Below are 21,173 nucleotides of genomic sequence, written 5' to 3'. Positions count from 1 at the left end.
CTTCCTAGTGTGGTCATCAATCAATGATACATATAACAATGACATCCGTTGATTGATGTTGTTTTTGTTAGTTCCTAAACATCAGAATGCATCACATCCCAATGATCTTTGACTCACATTCCTATCATGTGGAAATGCATGGCTCGATTGTTTTCCCAATCAGCATGCTTCACATACTTTGTGTATTCCATCTACTTTAGATTTTGGCAACCCTGTAACAATACTTTAGGCCAGTATATTTTTCAACCATCACTAAGTATTAACATGACTAATATGTTTATGCCAAATTTAATGTCTACAATCACACACGTACCATGTACAAACATTACAAACATTTTTGCCAAAATTTTTTCCCTTTGCAACCATCCAGCATTGGTAATTGAAATCTTCTACATCACAGCCATGAGAGTTAAACCTCACTTGTAGACTCTACTCAATGATATTCTAATGCCCTTTGCAACCATCCCAGCATTGGTTAGTGAAATATTCTACATGGCAGCCATGAGGGTTAAGCCTCACTGGTAGACCCTGCTCAACAATCTATCCAATAGACATGAGGTTAATTGTAATGTTTGGAACATCCTGCATATTGGCCATAGTTTAAGTATGTGTGAACACTTATGGTAGTCACTTTCTCTTATAATATAAGATACTCTTCCATTATGCAATTGAGTCTTGTTCTTATGCTTATCTTCTTCTCTAATGCATGTTAGTGAGCTTGTATGAGTGTTGTAAGGTGGCAGGAAGGACGAGGATCCTTGGTCCAACATGACAGTGTGATAATGCTCACAAGTGATGGTGATGGAAACTACTCTCTAGGAAGGTGTGGAGCTTGGCCTTGAGGGTTACAAGCTCGGCCATTGGAAAGATTCCCATACGGTTGTAGGTTACTAAGTGTAAAATCCCTATTTTTTTTATCTCGTGTTAGAACCTCTTCTTAAACTTATATATATATATATACCTTTGGAGGATACAAGCAATCACCTGCCCTCCCTGGTTCTTCGTTGGCCAACTGGTCCTCCTCCTTATCCGTCAGCAAGCCCCCCTTGCATATAAATGCTGGATGGCATTGGGTGGGACCCTCCTCCCTTACACGTCAGCGCCAATTGCCATGCTGTGTAGACCTCCTTCTCCCACCGTGTCACACCAGCCAGCCACGACGGCCTTTGTCTTCTTCCACTGCATTGGTGATGACTCCTTCTTTCTCTCGTACTCATCCAGATCTCCAGGCCCCCCTCGTGCTCCTATAAAACCTACCCTTAACAATGACATCGACCCCATCTTCTCTCGTCTCAATGTGACAACATCCCCCCCCCCCCCCCCCCTCTCCTCTCATCTCAGTAACACACCCCCTCACAGTCGTCCCTTTACAGACAGCCACTCCCCCCTCCATCCCCCTCGCAATTTGTTTCATCACTCCCTCCCCCCTCTATGAGTTCCCTTACCCCTATCTCTTGCTCCCTCGCCAATTCACTCTCTCATTCCAAACACCGCCAACAAGCCCATCTCTCTCGCTTTGTCTCTCATTTCTCTCCCTCGTTACTCTCTTTGCCAACTTAACCTTCCACTCCTTTGCTACCTCTCGTGCACGAGCCTTCGCCTCCTCAACCACTCTTTCAACAATCTAACAGAGCCTTTGCTGGCTGCTTCTCCCAGATGCGACTACTTGGTCAAGCTATACACTAGCAGCTCAAACTTCATTTGTATATCCATCATGTACATATATCTATACTCCAGCCTCATAGAAAAATTCATAGTGTACTATGGAGTTTATATACATGAGTGTCCTCATAGATACATCCAAGTGTAGCTTCCTTAGGACCTATATAAATTGATTTACTAACCCAATAACATTAAACGTGGCTTGGTGATAGTCATGTAAATAAAACTCCCTATAGTATACATTTACATAGTAGGATTCTCTAATCACCTGTATTCTATAGCCAATTTGGTACCTACTCCAATGGAAGTAAGATTGGCTTTCAACATTTCATTCCATACTTAGATAGCATGTCCAAATCATACCACCTCTATAAAAGCCAAATGTCATCATCATGTGATTTAATCACCTCTATACCAATGAAGTATCACCAACTCACCCAAATCCTTCATTTCAAACTTGCACGAGCCTCACGATCATGTATCTAAGTTGAACTAGGTAATGCTCTTCCATCCTCTCTTCCAAGTCTACCCTTGCTAGAAGAGCTTATGGCTTGGGGAACCTTTCCTGAGGGGTAAAACCCACATAATATTGGTACATCCATACATTTAAGAAATCTCATCCTTTAACATTAATTGTTATTGGATACCATGCCACCCACCCTCGCCACCAAACATAGCAATCTAGAATGGCTCTCCCTCAGAAAGCAACTTTCACCGAAAGACTTCCTTTGAAGTTGGGAGCCATGGCCAAAAACCGTCACCACCCTCTCTCCCACTCCAACCCACCCCCTCACCACCCTCACTCTCGCTCACTCACCGACGGGGGATGAAGGTGATGGTGAGCAACGTTGAATGTATTGGTACCTTTTTAGGCCATTGGAGCAGTGATCTTTAATGGGGCTCGAATCAGACTAGTGCTTCTTCCCCTATCAAACAGGTAATGGATGGTAGTGATCCTTTGGTAGTGGCCCCAATAGTAGCCTATGTGAACTATTTTAATTAGGTGGACAGGGTATGAGATGAGGATATAAATGATATGAGCAATCTAAAAATGAGACCAGAGTGGTCAATAATGGAAATCAGGCACCTTGAACACTCCACTATGATCAACCTCAGAGGGAAAGTAGCCATTCTCGATGACTGTAAGTTTTGATCAATCTACTCCTCGCCATGTAGTGCCGAACTCTAAATCGTAGATTTGCAAATGTGGTTGAATAGATTGTCCAATCCATCCAATCATATATTAGAGAGGTAAGTGTAGGATCTTATGTATGTAATTTTTGGTTGCATGGATTGCTACAAATGACAATGGAAATAAGAGACTGTGATGAGTATGGAGATCTATTTTTAAATTGTTTTCTTTATTAACCCAAGAGACATGTTCTCTTGGGGAAACCATTCCAATGTGAACTGTTAAGTGATCAGTCTAGGGCAACCGGGTACTCACCACCCGAGGCAACCGACTCTAGAAAATACTTGGAATAGAGATCAGGGCAACTGCCTTTTTGTTGGGTAACCCACCATGGGGCGGGGCGAGGATTCTTTCTAGGAGTTACACGCTTGAGCTAGAAAGATCTTTCATAGTAAGAAGAGGGTGAAGGGGAAACTTTTCATTCTACTATGCGAGTGGTTTTTTACCACCACGACAGTTGTAATAAGCGCTAGACTGTTTTGGTGACTCGATGAGCCGAGGGATTAGAGATGGATGAAACTCAGGACATGGAGGGTTTGAATTACAATTGTTCTTATGATGAATTTATTTCTGTGTATAGACTGACTTGATTGGAAAAGAATGTATTCATTAAAGGATAAAGGAACCTGTGCACAAGGATAAATAAATGAATCATGTTGTAACTTGCATCAGTGAAACAATGTAACTAGTAATTTAGGTAAACCTCACGGATGAACGGTTCTAGTCATTGGGAAGCAGGTGGTTGGGTGGACCTGATGAGTCGGTACAAGAGACTAGAAACCAAAAAGAGATCCTTGACATTTTGGTAGAACCCCCAACCCTATGAAGATTTCTTATAAATAGGATCGTCCACGAGAGGCACCATTGAGATATCTCCCACAATGGGTTGGAATTGATCTTACCGAGTGAGGTGCCTCCTTATCCTGGTGATGGGATGGGCGCCTATTTTACACTAAGGTAATCTCTTCTGAATGTATTTCTAGGAGAGGCCAAAGCGAGAAATAACATTATTAAAGCCGCTATCAGGAGCAATGCTATGGCTTTTTTCATTGCTTATTCCCTAAATTTAGGCATAACCCATTACCCATACTCTCTAGTAGTGGATTCCTACGAAAAAGAGTTGGTTTGATGGAGATTTATGATGATTTTATTTATTTTTTGCTCTCTTTTTGGTTTTGAAAAGAATGTGTTTTTGTTAATTTTTAGCTTAATTTGTTATTTTTTTATGTTTTAATTTATTTCAATGGTTTATTTAGCATCCACATAGACTTAAGATGCATCATTTGGATTACATTAAGCAGTATTTAGCATCCACATAGACTTAGGATGTATCATTTGCATTACATTACATTAAATGGTTTATTTAGCATCCATAGACTTAGGATGTATCATTAGGATTACATTAAGCATTATTTAGCATCCACATAGACTTAGGATGTATCATTTGCATTACATTAAGCACTAGAAATCATTTTAGTGAAAGTTTTGCTCTCTTTTATATTTTTTACATAGACTTTAGATACTAATTTTTACACTTGTAAAATAAGTTTTTTGATGTAGTGAAGTAGAATAGAGTGTTACCATCTATTTTATTAGCTTAATCATTAAATACAAATAAAAAAACCTTAAAACTTAATTTCCATTGATTTCTCTAATTGGATTGGAGTGATTAGAGGAGAAAGAGTAGAAAATTCCAAAAACTTAGAGGTATTAAAATGATTGTTGGGTGAGCTTAGAAAAAGAGATTAGGAGTACATAAAGCATTTTAATGTATCATTGCACCAAATTAACACACAAAACTCACAAAATCAAGGATTCTAGCTCTCTTTTGCATAAGAGAAGAGCCCATGATTTGGTGCTTGATTAATCATTCATTATTTGTTAATTCTCACATTAGGCAATGCATATAACTTAGCAATTAATTGCTCAATCCAAAGATGTGCTTCACTATGTGAATTAATAATGATTAATGGTTAATTAAGACCCTTAATCAATCTAAAAAGGAGAAAAATTAGTGAAAGGTTTAATCTTAGATTAACTCCTAATCATTTTTTTCACAACTCATTAGTGGGTGGCTAATGAGCATTCAATGTGAAGATGCCTTGTGAGTTGGATAGAATCCACTTTTGGGTGGTATTTAATGCATGTGTAAGAGGTGTGTAAGAGGGTGCCATAAAGTGTTAACTTTTGCCTCCCACTTGCCTTTTTGGAAAAAACCTCTTACACCCCCTAATTTGAATTTCTAAACCACCTACTCCATACAAATCCGATTCCAAAAACCACTATAAAAACTTGGAATTTTTTAAAGAGATTCATGCTGACAGTGGACTAAAAAACCAAATATTCACGTGTGAAAAATCGAGTTTTTCACACGACCGTGAAACTTAAAAAAATGAGATATTCACACCGATTTAGCAACATGAAAAATCAGAGATATTCACATGTGAAAGCCTAAGTTTTTCATGACCTTGAAAACTAAAAAAATGAAATTTTAAAAAATAAAAAATTGAGAAATTCAAGCCGACCCTTGGCATGAAAAACCAGAGAATTTCATAGCAAAAAAAATGTGAAAACCACTCTACGACTTGAGGAATTGCTTCACCAAGCCTAAAATATCTTATTCTGAAAATTTTATTCTCAAATTTTAAAAAATAATTGGCATAAAAACCAATCTAGTTTTTCACAATCTTGTATTTTTTGAGAAATTCACATCAAAAAAAGTTTAAAATTTAGAGTTGGGAAGGTGATCAAATGATAGAGACTAGCTGTTAAAGTCCATTCGAAGTGATTTTGAACCCATTTTTGAATTTTTTGGTGTGAAAACCCACAGTTTTTCACCATCATGATTAACTAGAGTTTCACATCCAAAACTTTTCATTTTTTGAGATTGTTAAGGTGTCTACATGATCTCTAGATTGCTCATCTAATTCCTTCGGAAGTGAATTTGAGCTTAAAAATTAAAAACAATTTGGCATGAAAAACCATAGATATTCACGCGTGAAAAACTCAGAGTTTCACGGTCATGAAAAACCAAGAGGTTTTTTAAAGAGTATAAAAAGTAGCCCTGTTTGTGGGCCCATATCTCCCAAACCATGAGGTCAGTGGTGTTCTAAAGCTCATCTCAAAGATCTTTATGGGATCTTTAGATCTTTCCCTTGAGAAGACCAAGATAATTTTCATTGTTTTGGCCTCTAACCAAACAACCATAAAAGTTAACTCAAAAAATGAGGGAAAAAAAAGTGCAAAAATAGACAAAAACATGCCTACACACCACTTTTTTGAACTACCGTTTGAGCTAGCAAACACGAGAATTTTAACGGGAGCAAAGTTATAGTATACAACTCTCTCATAGAACTTGTTTTCAAAATCTATCTATAACATATTCGGAAAAGGGCTTAAAAAATTTTAAAAAACTTTTTTTGAAAAACACATGATTTGACAATGATAGAAAACAAGTTTTGAGAACTTTTATACCATCTGGGAAACTATTGGCATGGTACACATACCCTATAACCTAAGAAAATCCATGCAAAAAAACCCTCGCTTAAGGCCTAGGGGGTAGACCAAGCATATAAAGGTTGTTTTGGGCTACAAGGAAAGAAAAAATAAATAAAACAAGACAACTAAAAAATAAAAAAATAATCAAAAAAACAAGGAACAATAACAGTGATTGTAAGGAGAATCGAAGGGGTTAAATGTGCCAATATCTGCCAATTTAGAACTCAATTCAACAACTAAACCAACCATCCCTTATAGTCCATGACTCAAGAACAATCCCCAATCGCATCTACCATGTATTGAACCAATCTTATTCCTCTAGTTGTGCCACAAGGTTTTAAGTACTTGGTGACGTCGATTCCCATGGTGAGACTAGTCCTATACCAAATACAACAACTGGTTCTATGTTATTACAAATGCTCAAAATTGGTACCACCAACCTCGTAACCCCTAGATGCCTAAACGTTAGTAATATTGAACAATCTAGGAAGGGGGGTCACAAAAGGATTACATGTTGCCTTAACCAAAGAAAGCCCTGCACATGACCCAAAGAAATCATCGTGACTCGTGTTCCTAGAAATTTCCAACCTCATGGACAAATATGATGGATCTATTGATCCTATTCAGTTCATGCAAGTGTTTAAGCAATGATGTGAAAAATTTGGAGATTTGAACTACCTACCAAGGTATGTGCATTGAATTTATGCTTAATGGGCAAGGCCAATAGATGGTTCACCACATTGATGCCTATTAATCCCATTTTGGATTAACAAAGATGCTTCTCTATTTAAGGACATTAATAAGTGTTATGTAAAGGCACTATAAAGGTTGTACATTGTATATGAGATACTGGCCAGCCAAGGCTTTAGGGCACCCAAGTATGAATAAGGGTTAGTTGTATATAAGGCAATTTCTCATAATGGAAACGAACAACCCCCTTTGTGCTATGAGAGCTCTTGTCTTGTCTTGTGTATGAGAGAGAGAGAGAGAGAGAGAGAGAGAGAGTGTGTGTGTGTGTGTGTGTGTGTGTGTGTGTACTCTTGTGTATGTACCTCTTCTATGCTTGTGTATGGGAGAGTGAGAGGATGATTGCCTTGCATTGTGGTGTGAGTGACTCCACAGTGTTGACAGAGTGGAGGTGGAGATTGGAGGATTGGAGCTTCCAAAAGCAAGCTTGGAGAGCCTCAAGGGATGTGAGCTTGAAGAACTGGTAAGTACCCCACGATGGTTATTGTCTATTGCTTCTTTCGATTGTGAATGTGTGGAGTTGTCTTGGGAGGTACAGTAGGCCATAACATTTTGGTGCTCTTGCTAAGGAAACAGCCATTGTTTCTTCTATCTTCTTAGAGCTCCATCTCCGATTATGCAAGATTCACTATTGCCTTTGCATTCAAAAGGTGCATTGTGAACTCGGGGGGTTCACCTAAAAATATGTAAGTATACCACATGAGTTCAAATGAAGGGGTTTTTTATTCAAAATTTTAAGGTGAATTTATAAAAATACATTTACAAAAGGGGTTTTTTTTAATCGATTTTGAAAACAAAAACTCGTAAGTCCATAAAGAAAAAGGGGTCATTTTATTCATGAAAAATTAACAGGTCATGGGGTTTTTTTAATACTTTTACTGGGCACAACCTTTATGGATCTCTGAGCAAGGAAATCATACTCCAAATCAATCAAAACATCACTTTGTTGACTCGATTGTTAACACGTGAAAGTGTAGGAAAGCATTTCATGGCATGAAATGCATTTCACGATGTGAAACACCACCCACCATTAGCGCCGAAAATTTTGAGATTGTCTTACTAAAGTTAGTGCATCTTATCCCTGACACGACTAACACAAGAAAACGGAAAAGTCTTATCTCGTGAAAGTGCAGCAAAACAGTTTAAGAAGTGAAATACATTTCACAACATGAAACACAATATGCTATTTCATGACGTGAACAGAGTCTACTATTTCACTACGCGAAACATCAGTCCGACCTTAATGATTGGAGTAGTGAGATAGTCTATTGAATTATATTCTCATGCACTTAAGGTTAGGGAAACTTATTGGAGATGAACTTACTCCCAACGATAGTGCATCTAATCACCCAGGTTTCTCTTACCAGAGAAGTGTTGGTTCAAGTCGCTTAGAGCACTTAATTGAGTGTTACAACTTGGACAAATATGATCACTAGAGAAACTAGTAGTGAAGAATCTATGGAGGAAGGTTTAAGGTTCTCCAGATTTGGAGAGGAAGGGAAAACAATTTCTCTTGCGACGTCTAGTGGAATCTTTGATATGGCCAGGGGATTTTTTGGTCTCTAACACGGCATAGAAGATGAAGCGTTATCTGCGAGCACGGTCCCATCAACAAGCGCAGGACATGGTCCAAAATCGGACTTACCAACACATACATCCCTAACATTTGGACCCAGAAACACTAACCCCTTGAGACCGAGTGGATTGACTCCTAGGGTCAAACGAGACAAGGAAAATGCTGCCCAGATGGGTCAACTCTCCTTCCCCACATCTGAGCAATTAGAAGTTGACATAAAGATGGCAGAAGTAGAGTGTCAAATGCAAATTTTGAGCTTACAAAGGCAAGATCTCGATACGTGAAGATTGATGGTGGAACGGAGGGAGATTGGTAATTTGAATCTGTTTACGGCCACGTGGCAAGGGAATAGAAACATCTAGAGAAGCCACGAATAACATGGGGATGGAAATGGGACAGAAGGAAGAATACCATCCCTTGAACCCATAAATGAGGAGAGCCCAAGGCTAAGGAAGACCTCTAATTGCCTGAAGAAGTGGACAATCTACCTAGGGCATCTATCGGAGGAGAGAATTGGCTCTACACAAGAGAGGAGATAAACAAAATGATCAATAATCCCACTTTCTTGCAAAGCATGGAACTCTTAATTCAACAAAGACAGGCTGAGGCCGCTAATAATGAACCAGGTGATGAGGAATTTCCCAGACTTAGCCATAGACTTGGATTGGATAGATGGAACTATACAAGTAGAGGACAAGGTCTAGGAAGGGGGGGTAGCTCCTCGGAAGCTAATAATAGATCCCCACACATATCTAAATACTACCACAAGGGCAGATTTATTGAATATGGCTGCAGAAATGGGTAGAGGCATGGTAAGGGAGCTAGGCACGACACTTGAATCCATACCATCTCAAATGAAGCCACACATTAACTCAAAACTCGTACATAAATTCTCAAAAGGTGGGGACCCTATCCAACACATCGAGATCTTTGAGTCAACATGTGAAACATGTGGGCCGGTGAGAGACGTGACTATGATACATGTCTTCTCTCTAACTTTAGAAAGGAAATCTCACCAATTGTATCGAACCTTAAAGTCTGAAGATAAAGTCAATTTCACACGGCTTAAGAATGTGTTCATACCTAGCTTTGCTTGAAGTGGTGATAGGTGGAGTCCTGTGGCTCGGCTCAACTCCATAACATAAAGCAAAAAGAAAACGAATCCATGCGGGATTATGTTTCTCGGCTCAAGCACTTAAACTCAAGATGCAAAGCGAGGGAAAGGCTAACTAATGATCAATTATTGCCCTGCTTCTGGAGAGGAGTTCGAGATCATAAGATGCATGATTATCTAGTGTTATCCCGGCCGACTACTCTAGATACATGCTATAAGTTGGCCAATTGAACATGAAGATAACATGCCTGAGTTTTCGCAACCGCAAGATGCCAAGGCAGCTTTTATGGTAGTAGCATCATGAGTCTTTAGTCATCAAACGCAGGATCCAAGAACAAGCAAGTTGGCAACATGATAGTTAAAGAACTCAGCAATGCCATTTTGGAAAAGTTAAAAGTCAGAGATGGGAGAGAAGCATCAGGAAATGCTCATCTCTACCCCCAAAGAGACTTAATTTGGTGCTCAATCTGTAGACAAAATCATACGAGCACTGAATGTCCCCACCTAAAACCAAGGTAGTTACTTTATTGTGCTCACTGTCAAAGACTAGGAAACCATGATAGTCCCATGTGTAGGTACCCGAGAATCCATCTTTTAGCATAATTGCCAGCACACCCAGAGTGCCTCTAGCCTTATCAGCACCACCATTGCAATCCAACATGGTTGCAGGGTAGCTGAATATGTCCCACTTACCGAGAGGAATGTTCAAGATGCATGACATGTTACCATTACCACTTGTTCTACCCACCACAGCCACCATAAGCCAAGATCAACTAGGTGTTGATTGAAGAACCCTTGAAAGAGGGGGAAGATACGCATGAAGTGGAAGTGAATAACGACTACTACGAGGAACAAATTGAGATTACACCGGAGTATTATGTCTTACTACAAAATAGCATGCCAGTAATCTTAGGGGTTTCACCTAGAAATAGATTTGAAAAGTTGCGCAATTTCACCCTGATTTAATGATATGAAAACTTTTTCAATTTCACCTCAATTACGTGAGACTAAAATGCTCCCCTAAATTCAATCTCGAAAGTTTCTGTTTGTAAAACTCGCTTCAATTTGGTAAAGATTGAAGTTAAATTGAAAATTTCCAAATATATTACAATTACACCGCATGATATGAAAGCCTCCTAAATTTAAAAATAAAAAGTTAATACAATTTCACGAAATTGAAAGTGAAATTGTACAAGGATATAGAAATTCTCCTTCACCTCAATTAAGTGAAGTTAAGTAAAATTGCAAAAAAAAAAAAAAAACCCGAATTGGATTTGAGGTTTTTTTCAATTTTAGTTAGATTAAAGTGATATTGCAACAACTCCCGAATCCAGTTTGAAAATTTTTGAAAGTGTAGCTTCAATTTCTAGATTCTATATCTATTTTTAAAATTGATTAAAACTACTTTTTTTTGGAATTAACCTTGGAAACGTGAACTACAGAGGACCGTCCTAGCAAACTAATACATTTCTCAGCGATAAAACAGTTATGAAGCATGAACTGAACAAATGCAAATTGGCCAGACGAGACAGCCTGAAAGTAGGGTAGCTTGTGAAATAACTAGGACATGCAAGCTGACTGCACAACAAACAGAGTGAATGCGAGGTAAGAGGGTATGAGGCTGGTAAAAGGCCTGCATGTGCAATCACTGCATGGCACAAAGAGAAAAAACTCTCCAGGTGAGACCAAAAAATGGAGAAAGGATGTCCCAAGCCACCTCCTGTGCATTAAAAGTATTTTACAAGGAAAAATTACATAAACATCAAATCACTACCAGTGAAGGATTCAAGGATATAAGGACCACCCCAAAAAAAAAAACTGTTTGCCAAAGCCATTGAACTTGTGCATCATTCCAAATTACTCTGAAGTCTTCATAACTTAGCTAAGAACAAAAGCTCAGAACAATACCTGATCTTCACATGTATCCTTGTAAACCAAAGACCATTATGTCCTTCAGGCGGTCTGCATCCTTTCAAACACATTTCCAATGGTAAAAAATAAGGTGGCAATGCTCTAAAGGCAACAGTGTCAAGGTCAAAACTTCCAAGCTGGTATTACAAGATTTCTAATTGGTGACAAACTTGTGCACCTTGTTGAAGTGCGATGCTAGTATAATGGTAGTTTGAAGTTGAATTGGAAGCTGTTTTCTTCTGTCAGCTTTGAATACACAGCATTGGGAGGTTCGAAAGGTATATTATATATAAACTTTTCGGCCTCATCAAGCTGTCCAGCCGTTCCAAGTAGATCCACCAGGCAACTAAAGAGTTCGGCTGCTGGCATGATATCTGATTTCTGATTAATAGAAAGCAACTGATGGCGGCTCTCTGAAGCCAGAATGCCCTGGCTGAATGCAGAAAGAAGGTTATCATAGGTAACTTTGTCTGAGATGATCTCTTCCTCCTGGATTTTCTTGAAAAGTCTTAATGCCTCCTCTTCCTGCCCATTCTGTGCATGTGCAGCAATCAGGTAGGTCCATGACATAACATCACGCATCACAGCGTTGTCAAATGCTGTCTTTGCACTGTCTAAAGAGCCACACTTGGCATACATGGATATAAGGGCATTTGCCACAGTTGTGTCAAACTCAAAACCATGCTGCATGATCAATTTATGCAACTGCTTGCCATCATCTAAAGCATCATGGCTTGCACATGCCGAAAGAGCATACACAAAAGTTGATTTCCCTGGGACCAAATCTGCTTGTTCCACGCCACCAAAAGCCTCAAGAGCTTCTTTCCCTTTCCCATTATGGGCATATACAGCAATCAAAGTGTCCCACAGAGGCACATCTCGACTTGGTGTTCGATCATACAGCCCTCGTGCTTCATCAACACTGCCACATTTGCCATACATTTCAACAAGGGCCATTGCAACATCACTATCAGCCTCAAGACCACAGCGAGAAACACACAAGTGTATATCCTTACCTTCAGCAAGATAAGATGGACCAGTGCACACAGAGAGGATGTTGACAAATGTAGCCTTATCAGGGGTCACTCCCTGCTGCTGCATTTGCTTGAAAAAATCTAAGGCATGTTTGCCATCCCCATGCTGCACATAGGTTGTGATCATAGAGTTCCAAGCAGCAACAACAGTTTTATCTGGCAATTTCTCGAATATTGTTTTTGCAAACTCGGGGCTGCTCCGGCCATAGGTGGAGAGGATGCTCACATGATTGGAACTATCAATAACCACACCTTCTTTCTGCATTTGATCAAAAAGCTGTAAAGCTTCTTCCTTGTGCCCATTCAGCACACAGGCAACAATCATGGCATTCCACAAAGTTAAGTTCCGGTCAGTAACCTTGTCAAATACCTCACGAGCTTCTTGAAGACTTCCACATCTCCCAAACATGTAAATGAAAGCAGCGGCAACACCAACATCAAACTTCAAGCCACTGCTTGTAAAATGTGCATAGATATCCTTGCCTTCTGTCAGGGCAGCCTCACTGGCACACGCCAAGAGACTGCAAATGTATGTCACTCTATTCGGAGCCCCACCTTCCTTCTTCATCCTCTCGAAAAGACTGAGCACCTGCTTGGCACGACCATGCTCAGTATTAGCTTTGATCAAAGTATTCCACGCAATTACATCTTTTTCTTTCATTTCATCAAAAATCCTCTGTGCTTCCTGCAGACTGCCACATTTTCCATACAATTGGATAAGACTAATCAAGACTCTCTTATCAGTTTCCAGGGCATTTCTTGGGAGGCGGGAGTGAATCTGCATACCTTTGCCCAGAGCACCCTCGCTTGCACAAGCAGCTAGGGCACTGGCAAAACTTACATTGTCAGGGAATTCGTCTTGTTCCAGCATCACCTCAAACAAATTGATAGTATCTCTGAAACATTGATTCTGGGCATAAGCTGATTTCAGTGCATTCCAGGCCGCTGAATTGCGCTCAGGCAACATCCTGAACATCTTCAGCGCATCTTTAACGTTTGCACATCTGCCATACATCCTGACCAATCCGGTCCCGACGTCAACATCCAACTTGTATGGAGATCGATATATGTGCTCATGCACTAGCCTGCCATCCTGCATGTTCTCTGCCCCCGAAATTACAGAGACGAGGGCTAAAAAGGCTTCCTTTTCAGGGTTAAGCTCCTCTTTCTTTAGCATCTCATAGATCTCAAGGGCCTCGGCACGATAGCCGTACTGGCAGTATGTACCAATCATGCAAGTCCACATGTACATGTTTTTCTTCTCACGTGAATCGAACCATTTGCGGGCACCTTCGGGAGATCTACATCTACGGTACATTTGCAAGATGAGGCCAACGAGGGCCATATCATTATCAAACTTGTAACTCATGATGTGATCATGGATAAGCTTACCGTTATCCAGCTGAACACGGTTGCCGGCCGACTGAAGGAGGCCAGCGTATGTGGCAGGATGAGGTCTGATGCCAATCTTGTCGAGGCGGTCCAGCCGTTCCAGGGTTTCTTGAAAGGTGGAGTTTGCGAGGCCATGAAAGTCCGACAGCTCGTCGGGCACCTCTCGGGCCGCCATACGGCGGGAGAGGCTGGAACGCTTGTTAGAGAGGAAGGAGCGCGTGCGCGGCAGCGGCGATGGCGGTGGCAGGTCGTCCAGGTTCAGGTAGTTGGAGGCGAAGCCTGCAACGAAAATCCGAGGAGAAAAGACCTCTGTCCCTGCGCCCAAAACACGAGGAGGCGTTGCCAAGGCCGCAGCAGAGCGCAGAAAAGCTAGGGATTTCCTTCTCCTCTGCACCACCGCCTGCGCTGCGCGGGAGAAGCTCTGGAATGCCATTGCAGCACTAGCAGCTGTGACAGCAAGAAAAGAGAGGGATGAAGATAATAAAAACCTCACAACCTAGCTTTTGCTTCCCTTTTGTTCCAGCTGACTGTTGTGGAGCTTCTACGGACCATAGCTAACACAGAGCCCCACGACCACCAGCCTCTGAGAAGAGCAAAAGGCTTAAACCCTAAACCCACGGCCAGAGAACGAATTTCGTGTACTCAATGTAAGGGCACCCTTCATAACTTTACCCCTAAAGCCTTTGGCATTTTACCTTATGACCCTACTAACTAATGGAACATTAATTACAACCTGGGCGATTTTTCTTCAACACATTCTTAATTTTCAACTAGTCCTAGTGTGTTCATACACATAACTACCAAATATGGCTACAAATCCCCCTGGGGAGTGATGATGTGAGCAAGGGGTGAGCTAGCACTAGAAGTACAAAGATGTGACAAGCTCCTTAGAGTGTGATAGGGAGCCAAACTAGTCCCCAAAGGGAAGTAAGTTTAAAACTTTGTGAAAAGCTTCAAACTTCTCTCATGGGAGAGCCTTCGTGTGAACAAATCTGCCAAGTTGTCATGTGTTGGTACATAAGCCAAGCTAATTTCCCATGCAAAGCATCTCTCCTTGACATAATGATAGTGCACCTCAATGTGCTTTCTGCGAACATGAAAAACTGGATTCCTCGCAAGTGTCATAGCACTCTGACTATTAATGAAGATGGTAGTGGCTGAGGACTCGCCAATACCCAAATCAGCAATAAGGCACCTGAGATAAACACACTCAACTGTAGCTTTAAACACTGCCTTGTACTTAGCTTCACAACTAGAAGGGGCCACAATGGGTTGCTTCTTGCTGAGCCATGATATACATGAATCACCAAGGCGAAAGTAAAAACCACTCATGGACACTCGTGTGTCATAACATCTAGCCCAGTCTGAGTTTGTAAATGCATGCAGCTATGATTTACCCCCCTTGGGATAAAATAACCCAAAGTTCTTAGTGCCCTTTAGGTAACGGAACACTCGTTTAATAGACTACCAATGCTTTGTGCCTGGGCTATGCATAAATCTACCCAACAGCTTCTTGATACAAGCCAGCATCAAAAGAGTCACTTGCATCTTCAAGACTTAGTCTCATAAACCTAGATCCATAGGTGTAGCCACAGATTTACAGTCTTCAAGATTGAACCTCTTCAACAATGCATCGCTTCAAGCCAGCATCAAAGGAGTCACCTACATCTTCAATAGTCGTAAACCTGGATCCATAGGTGTAGCCACAAATTTATAGTCTTCAAGATTGAACCTCTTCAACAATGCATCTATGTATTTCCTTTGCAACATAACAATACCATCATTACACTTCCAAAACTCAATGCCCAAATAATAATGCAATGGTCCAAGATATTTAAGCTATAAAAGCTTAAATATGATCATCATTAGGGCCTGTGAGCAGCACGTCATCACGTATAACACGATGACCAATAAAACATCCTTAGTCCCCTTAATATAGAGGGTACTGTCAATTGGACTATTACAAAACCCTGTGCAACCAAGTATGCACGTATTTTTTATATAGCCTACTTAAGACTATATAAAGCTTTCTTCAATCTGCATACTTTTGATTCTTAAATTTTTTGAACAAAACCATGAGGCTAAGATACATAGACCTCCTCATAAAAATCTCCATTATCCAACTGATATACATTCCAACCTTTATGTGCTGCAAATGCAATAATAGGCCGCATGGTAGTCATACAACATGTGGGTGCAAAGGTTTCACCATAGTCAATGGCTTTCTCTTGTGCATAACCCTTTGCAAACAAGCCTAGCTTTGTATCACTCAACACTGCCATCCATTCTACGTTTGAGCTTGTAAACCCATTTCATACCAATGGCCTTCTTACCAAGAGGCAAGTCTACCAAATCCCATGTATTATTTTTTAGTATCGAATCATACTCAAATAGCACTCATCCAATTTTTAGATTCCTTTGCTTCATCAAAGGGCTTCCTCTTCATCACATAAACTAGCAATAAGAGCATAACATGCATCAACAAGAGATGCATGATGAGAGCTTACATGTGTTTTGCTAGGAAAAGGAGTGGCCAATTTGTTGTCATGTAGTGTTTGCACCAACCATTTTGGCATACTTTTAGCCTCCTCAATTTCCCTTCTTTCCTCATCAACTGCGATATCCACATTTGCCTCATCAATAGGTTGCTTTGTGGGCTGAAAAACATACGATTTGTAACCTCTGTCAGCTAATTTTCAACATTTCTTTGATAACCCAAATGCTCTACATCAATTTGTCCTGCATTGAACAATGGAAGGAGAGTGTCGAATATGTCCTGTGACATATTTTGCTCTATTTTACATGAAAGCAATGGCTAAATTGCATCTTCCACAAGTACAACATCTCAACCCACAAAAAATCCACTTGGTAGCAGGATGATAGAGAGGTAATCCTTACTTTCGGAGCTGTACCCCACAAAAATACATTTAACAGCCTTATCATCAAGCTTGCTATGAAGTTGCTCAGGCGGCACAAGTGCATAAGCAAGACAACCAAATGCGTAAGTAAGCCACAAAGGGATTTCTATCATTCCAAGCTTCAAAAGGCGTAACTGTATGCAAAGCCTTTCTAGGACACCTATTCAAAACATATGTTGCACACATGACTGCTTCGAGCGAGAAACCATGAGGTAACTCGTAATTTTTGACCATACAACGTGCCATCTCCATAAGAGACCTATTTTTATGTTCAGTTACACCACTTTGCTGAGGTGTATAGGTCACAATACATTGGTGTTTTATCCCATGATCAGCCAATGTATACATGAAACTTCTTAACATATACTCCCCCCCTTGAGAAGTATGCAAGGTACCAATCTTACACATAAAAGTATTTTGAACAATAGCAGAAAAGTGCCTAAAGCAGATAAAAACCTTTGATTTATGTTTCAATGGATATACCCAGGTATGTCTAAAATAATCATCAATGAATGTGACAAAATAGGGGTAGCCCCCAATAGATGGCATCCTCATAGAACCACATAAATCATCGTGTAGAAGCTGCAATTTTTAGGTAGCTCTGACTGAACCATCTTTGGGAAATGATGCCCGCGGCATTTTTCCAAGAATACAGTCCTCACAAACATATTTGATAGGGGCTTCAAGATGTGGCAGCTCAGACACCATGTCATGTTTATGCAAACGCAAAAAACTGCCAAAGTTCAAGTGACCAAAGTGCGCATGCCACATCTTAGCATCACCCATTGCCTTTGTGGAAGAAACTGTACATATAGCATGACTTTGTCTTTCATGTGCATCTAGCCTATAAAGGCCATGAGACAAAGTACCAAAAGAAACAATTATCTTGCTCTCACCTACGATCATGAATAATACATCTGTCATCCTCAAACTGAACCACTAACCAGCCTTAGTAATGACAAAGATAGATAATAAGTTCTTCTTGATCCCTAGTACATATAATACATCTGAAAGCATGATTGTTCCACCATTTGTAGTAGTGAGAACAATTTTACTAACTCCTTTTACAAGATATGAGGAATTGCTTACACATGTTACAGTGTTTCCCTGTGGAGAAAGTGATGAGAACAAAATGCAATGAGAAATAATGTGCTTACTAGCACCACTGGCAAAATACTAGACATGTACATCTATAACAGCCATGCATACATCCTTATGCAAAGGGTCATAACAGCATTGCACAATGAAAGCAAAATCATCATGTGAATAGTTTGCAGATTCTTTATTTTCTGTACTGGATGTTGATGAATCAGCTACAGCCATACCTGAATCTTTCTTTTTCTCCTTATATAGCCTTTTCCTACACTCATTAATGTAGTAACCAGGTTTCCTACAATAGTTGCATTTGCCCTCTTTTCTTTGGCTTGTCGCCTTCCTTATCTGCAAGGCTTGACCGATAACTCTGATTTTTCCTTGTAACTATTGTGAGGAAAGGATTTACCTTTATCTCTTTGTTGACTGGCAATAAAAGCCTGATCTCTTGTATGCATGATGGATTTGTTTTTTCGGATTTCTCTTCTTGCAAGAGCATAGAAACAAACTCCTCAATTTTCAAGGCATTTGTATTGCCTTTCATCATAAGTCTAATGGTAGAAGAAAAACCTTGATATGAGTTCGGCAACGCATTCAAGACAGTAGGCAATAATCCCACAACAATAAACTCTTAGGATATATTTCATCAACACTCACCAACTCCTCCTTAAAATCCTTGATTTTGGTAAGGAAATTGTCCATGGAGTCTCCCTCATCCATATGCTTTGACTCTAATTGCTTGCGTATATAAGCAACATGTGTTTCATTATGTACCTAGTATAATGATGCAAGTGTATCCCAAGCATGTTTAGTAGTTTTGTATGATCAAATGTGAGGAATGATAGTCCTCTTAAAACTAACAAAGCAAGCAATGCATGTGCTTACGCATCTCTTCCATCCCACTTTGTTTGTTCCTACATAAGAGGTATGCTATGCTATGATAATGCACCATGTGAAACTGAGTCCATGTCTACAGATGTGCCTTCTACATCATGTTCATCATCAGAGGAACTAGGACGTTTCTCAATGCCAACCATAACATTCCATAGCCCTTACATGCCACATCATATAGGACCATCACGGGTAGTTGGTCCCATAAAGCATCCGAAATACATCACTGTCTGCCATTTTTTATAATATCCAAGCAAGTAATCACACAACCTGCAAAGTGATGAGTACTCCTTTGAAGCAACCAAGGTGGCTACTACTAAGGTCACTGATAATGGAGACCTGCAAGTTGTATGAAAGAAATGCAGAGTATAATGAGTAGAAATTTTACTCGTAAGACGCAGAGATCAATGTCACTGAAGTGAAGCCCATAGATGCTTTCTCGCGTATTTGCACACCCTTCTGTAGTAGTAGTAGATTTGACAAAACTACTCCGAAATCTGATGAAGAATAGTGTAGATACGGTCCCTGAAGATGTCTACAAAAAACTGAAAAAAAGCATGCGAACGGCCCCCAAAAAGCACCCAAAACGAAAATCCGACCGCAAAACATTGGTACAAAATATTGCACACTTCATGGCCCTCTTTCTTCTCCCAAAGGTATTCTTAATCCGATTCAGAAAGACTGGCGACTTGGGGTGAAGGGTAGGCAATTGAGCAGAGGGGCAAGGAGCATATGCTCTAATACCAAATATTGGAAATAAGGTTGCAGGAATGCACACACACACACACACACACACACACACACACACAATTGAGAAGCTTAAGGGAGCACACAACGAGATGATAGATACGTGCACTATACAAAGAAGATAAGCATACGCGAAGAGGGGTGTATACTAGTACAAGGGAAAAAAAACCTCCTAAAGAGGGAAAAAGTGCCTCAGCTGGTCCTTGTGTGTTCACACATATCACTACCAAATATTAGAAATAGGGTTGTATGAATGCACACACACACACACACACACACAATGGAGAAGCTTAAGGGAGCACACAATGAGATGATAGATAGATAATGAATGTGTGCTGTACAAAGAAGATAAGTATACCCGAAGATGGGTGTATACTAGTACAGGGGAAAAAACCTCCTAAAGATGGAAAAAGTGCCTCAGCAGGTCCTAGTGTACACATCACTACCAAATATGGCTACAAAATGCTATGCAACAAAATAACCCTCACAAGACTTAATATGGATAAGAAGAAAATCTACCTAGAGATTTCCAATCTCCTAGAGAACCTCACCACCAAGGCAAACTTTTCTTTTGAGCCCTATCCTCCCTATCACCACCAAGGCAAACTTTTCTTTTGATACCCATCCTCCCTATCAAAGGCTTAGGGATGCTAATAGACCCTAATACATACACATAATGTTGCTAGCCCCCAAATGCCATTTGGTGGCATGGAATGCAACTAAGGGCCCGAAACCGCGTTTGGGGGCTAGCAGTATCCCTGAACATTTCAATGCAAAATTGAGTACCTTTTTTATCTGGTTCCATTTGCAAGGATCTTGCTTCATTGTGAAGAAAGGGAAGATTCTAGCTGTGCAGGAGAGGTGGTCACAACTTGAGGGAGAAAATAGAGAAAAAATAGCTCCTATTGTAATGACCTCCACGTGGCTATAGGGAGAAGGAGACTGGTTGGAGAAGGAAACAACCTCGAAGGTTTGGGGCTAGTTGTAGATGAGATTCTAGAGAAAGCAGTGGGGCTAATAACAGATGAAGAAAACGGGCTCTATTCTTGGAGATGTAAAGAAAACGTTCAAAAATGATACTTTAATGTCACATGCACGATCACTTCTTTTAAGATTTTTGCACACTTTTTGAGACAGGTCACCACAGTTTTCAAGACACGTACATGCCTTTTGGGCATGATTTCCAAGACAGCTGTTGGGGTCAAACTTGTATACACAGTGCGTGATAGTTTTTGGCACCATACAAACACTGTTAGCCCCATGTGCTTCTTCTCCAATAGGCTCTCCTTCTTTACAAGGCTCTCCATCTTTAGCATGCTCTCTGTGCTATCTTACCCTTCCAAGTAAGGTTTTGCTCAACAAAAAATCAGGTAACTAGACTTCTCTTTATCACTCATTT

The 21,173-nt window shown here is 40.3% G+C and overlaps 1 protein-coding gene across 1 annotated transcript; it reads right to left on the bottom strand.

Moving 5' to 3' along the window:
- Nucleotides 1-11,482: 11,482 nt before the first annotated feature.
- LOC147633711 (pentatricopeptide repeat-containing protein At5g27110-like) lies at nt 11,483-14,818 on the bottom strand. The gene is made up of 2 exons (XM_086804725.1): nt 11,879-14,818; nt 11,483-11,751 (listed from the first exon to the last, which is right to left on the bottom strand). Exon 1 carries the CDS (start codon nt 14,557-14,559, stop codon nt 11,896-11,898), a length of 2,664 nt encoding a protein of 887 aa, XP_086660851.1. The 5' UTR covers nt 14,560-14,818; the 3' UTR covers nt 11,483-11,751; nt 11,879-11,895.
- Between the last annotated feature and the right edge of the window lie 6,355 nt (nt 14,819-21,173).

Source organism: Cibotium barometz, chromosome 11 (genome assembly GCF_041138505.1).
Source record: "Cibotium barometz isolate CiBa-2024 chromosome 11, ASM4113850v1, whole genome shotgun sequence".
NCBI lineage: Eukaryota > Viridiplantae > Streptophyta > Polypodiopsida > Cyatheales > Cibotiaceae > Cibotium > Cibotium barometz.
The sequence above is the reverse complement of the archived record's forward strand: the minus strand, read 5'-3'. Positions and strand labels throughout refer to the sequence as shown.

Bases quoted from the DNA above. Each gene is read 5' to 3' on its own strand.
- LOC147633711 (XM_086804725.1), bottom strand. From the start codon at position 14,559: ATGGCATTCCAGAGCTTCTCCCGCGCAGCGCAGGCGGTGGTGCAGAGG.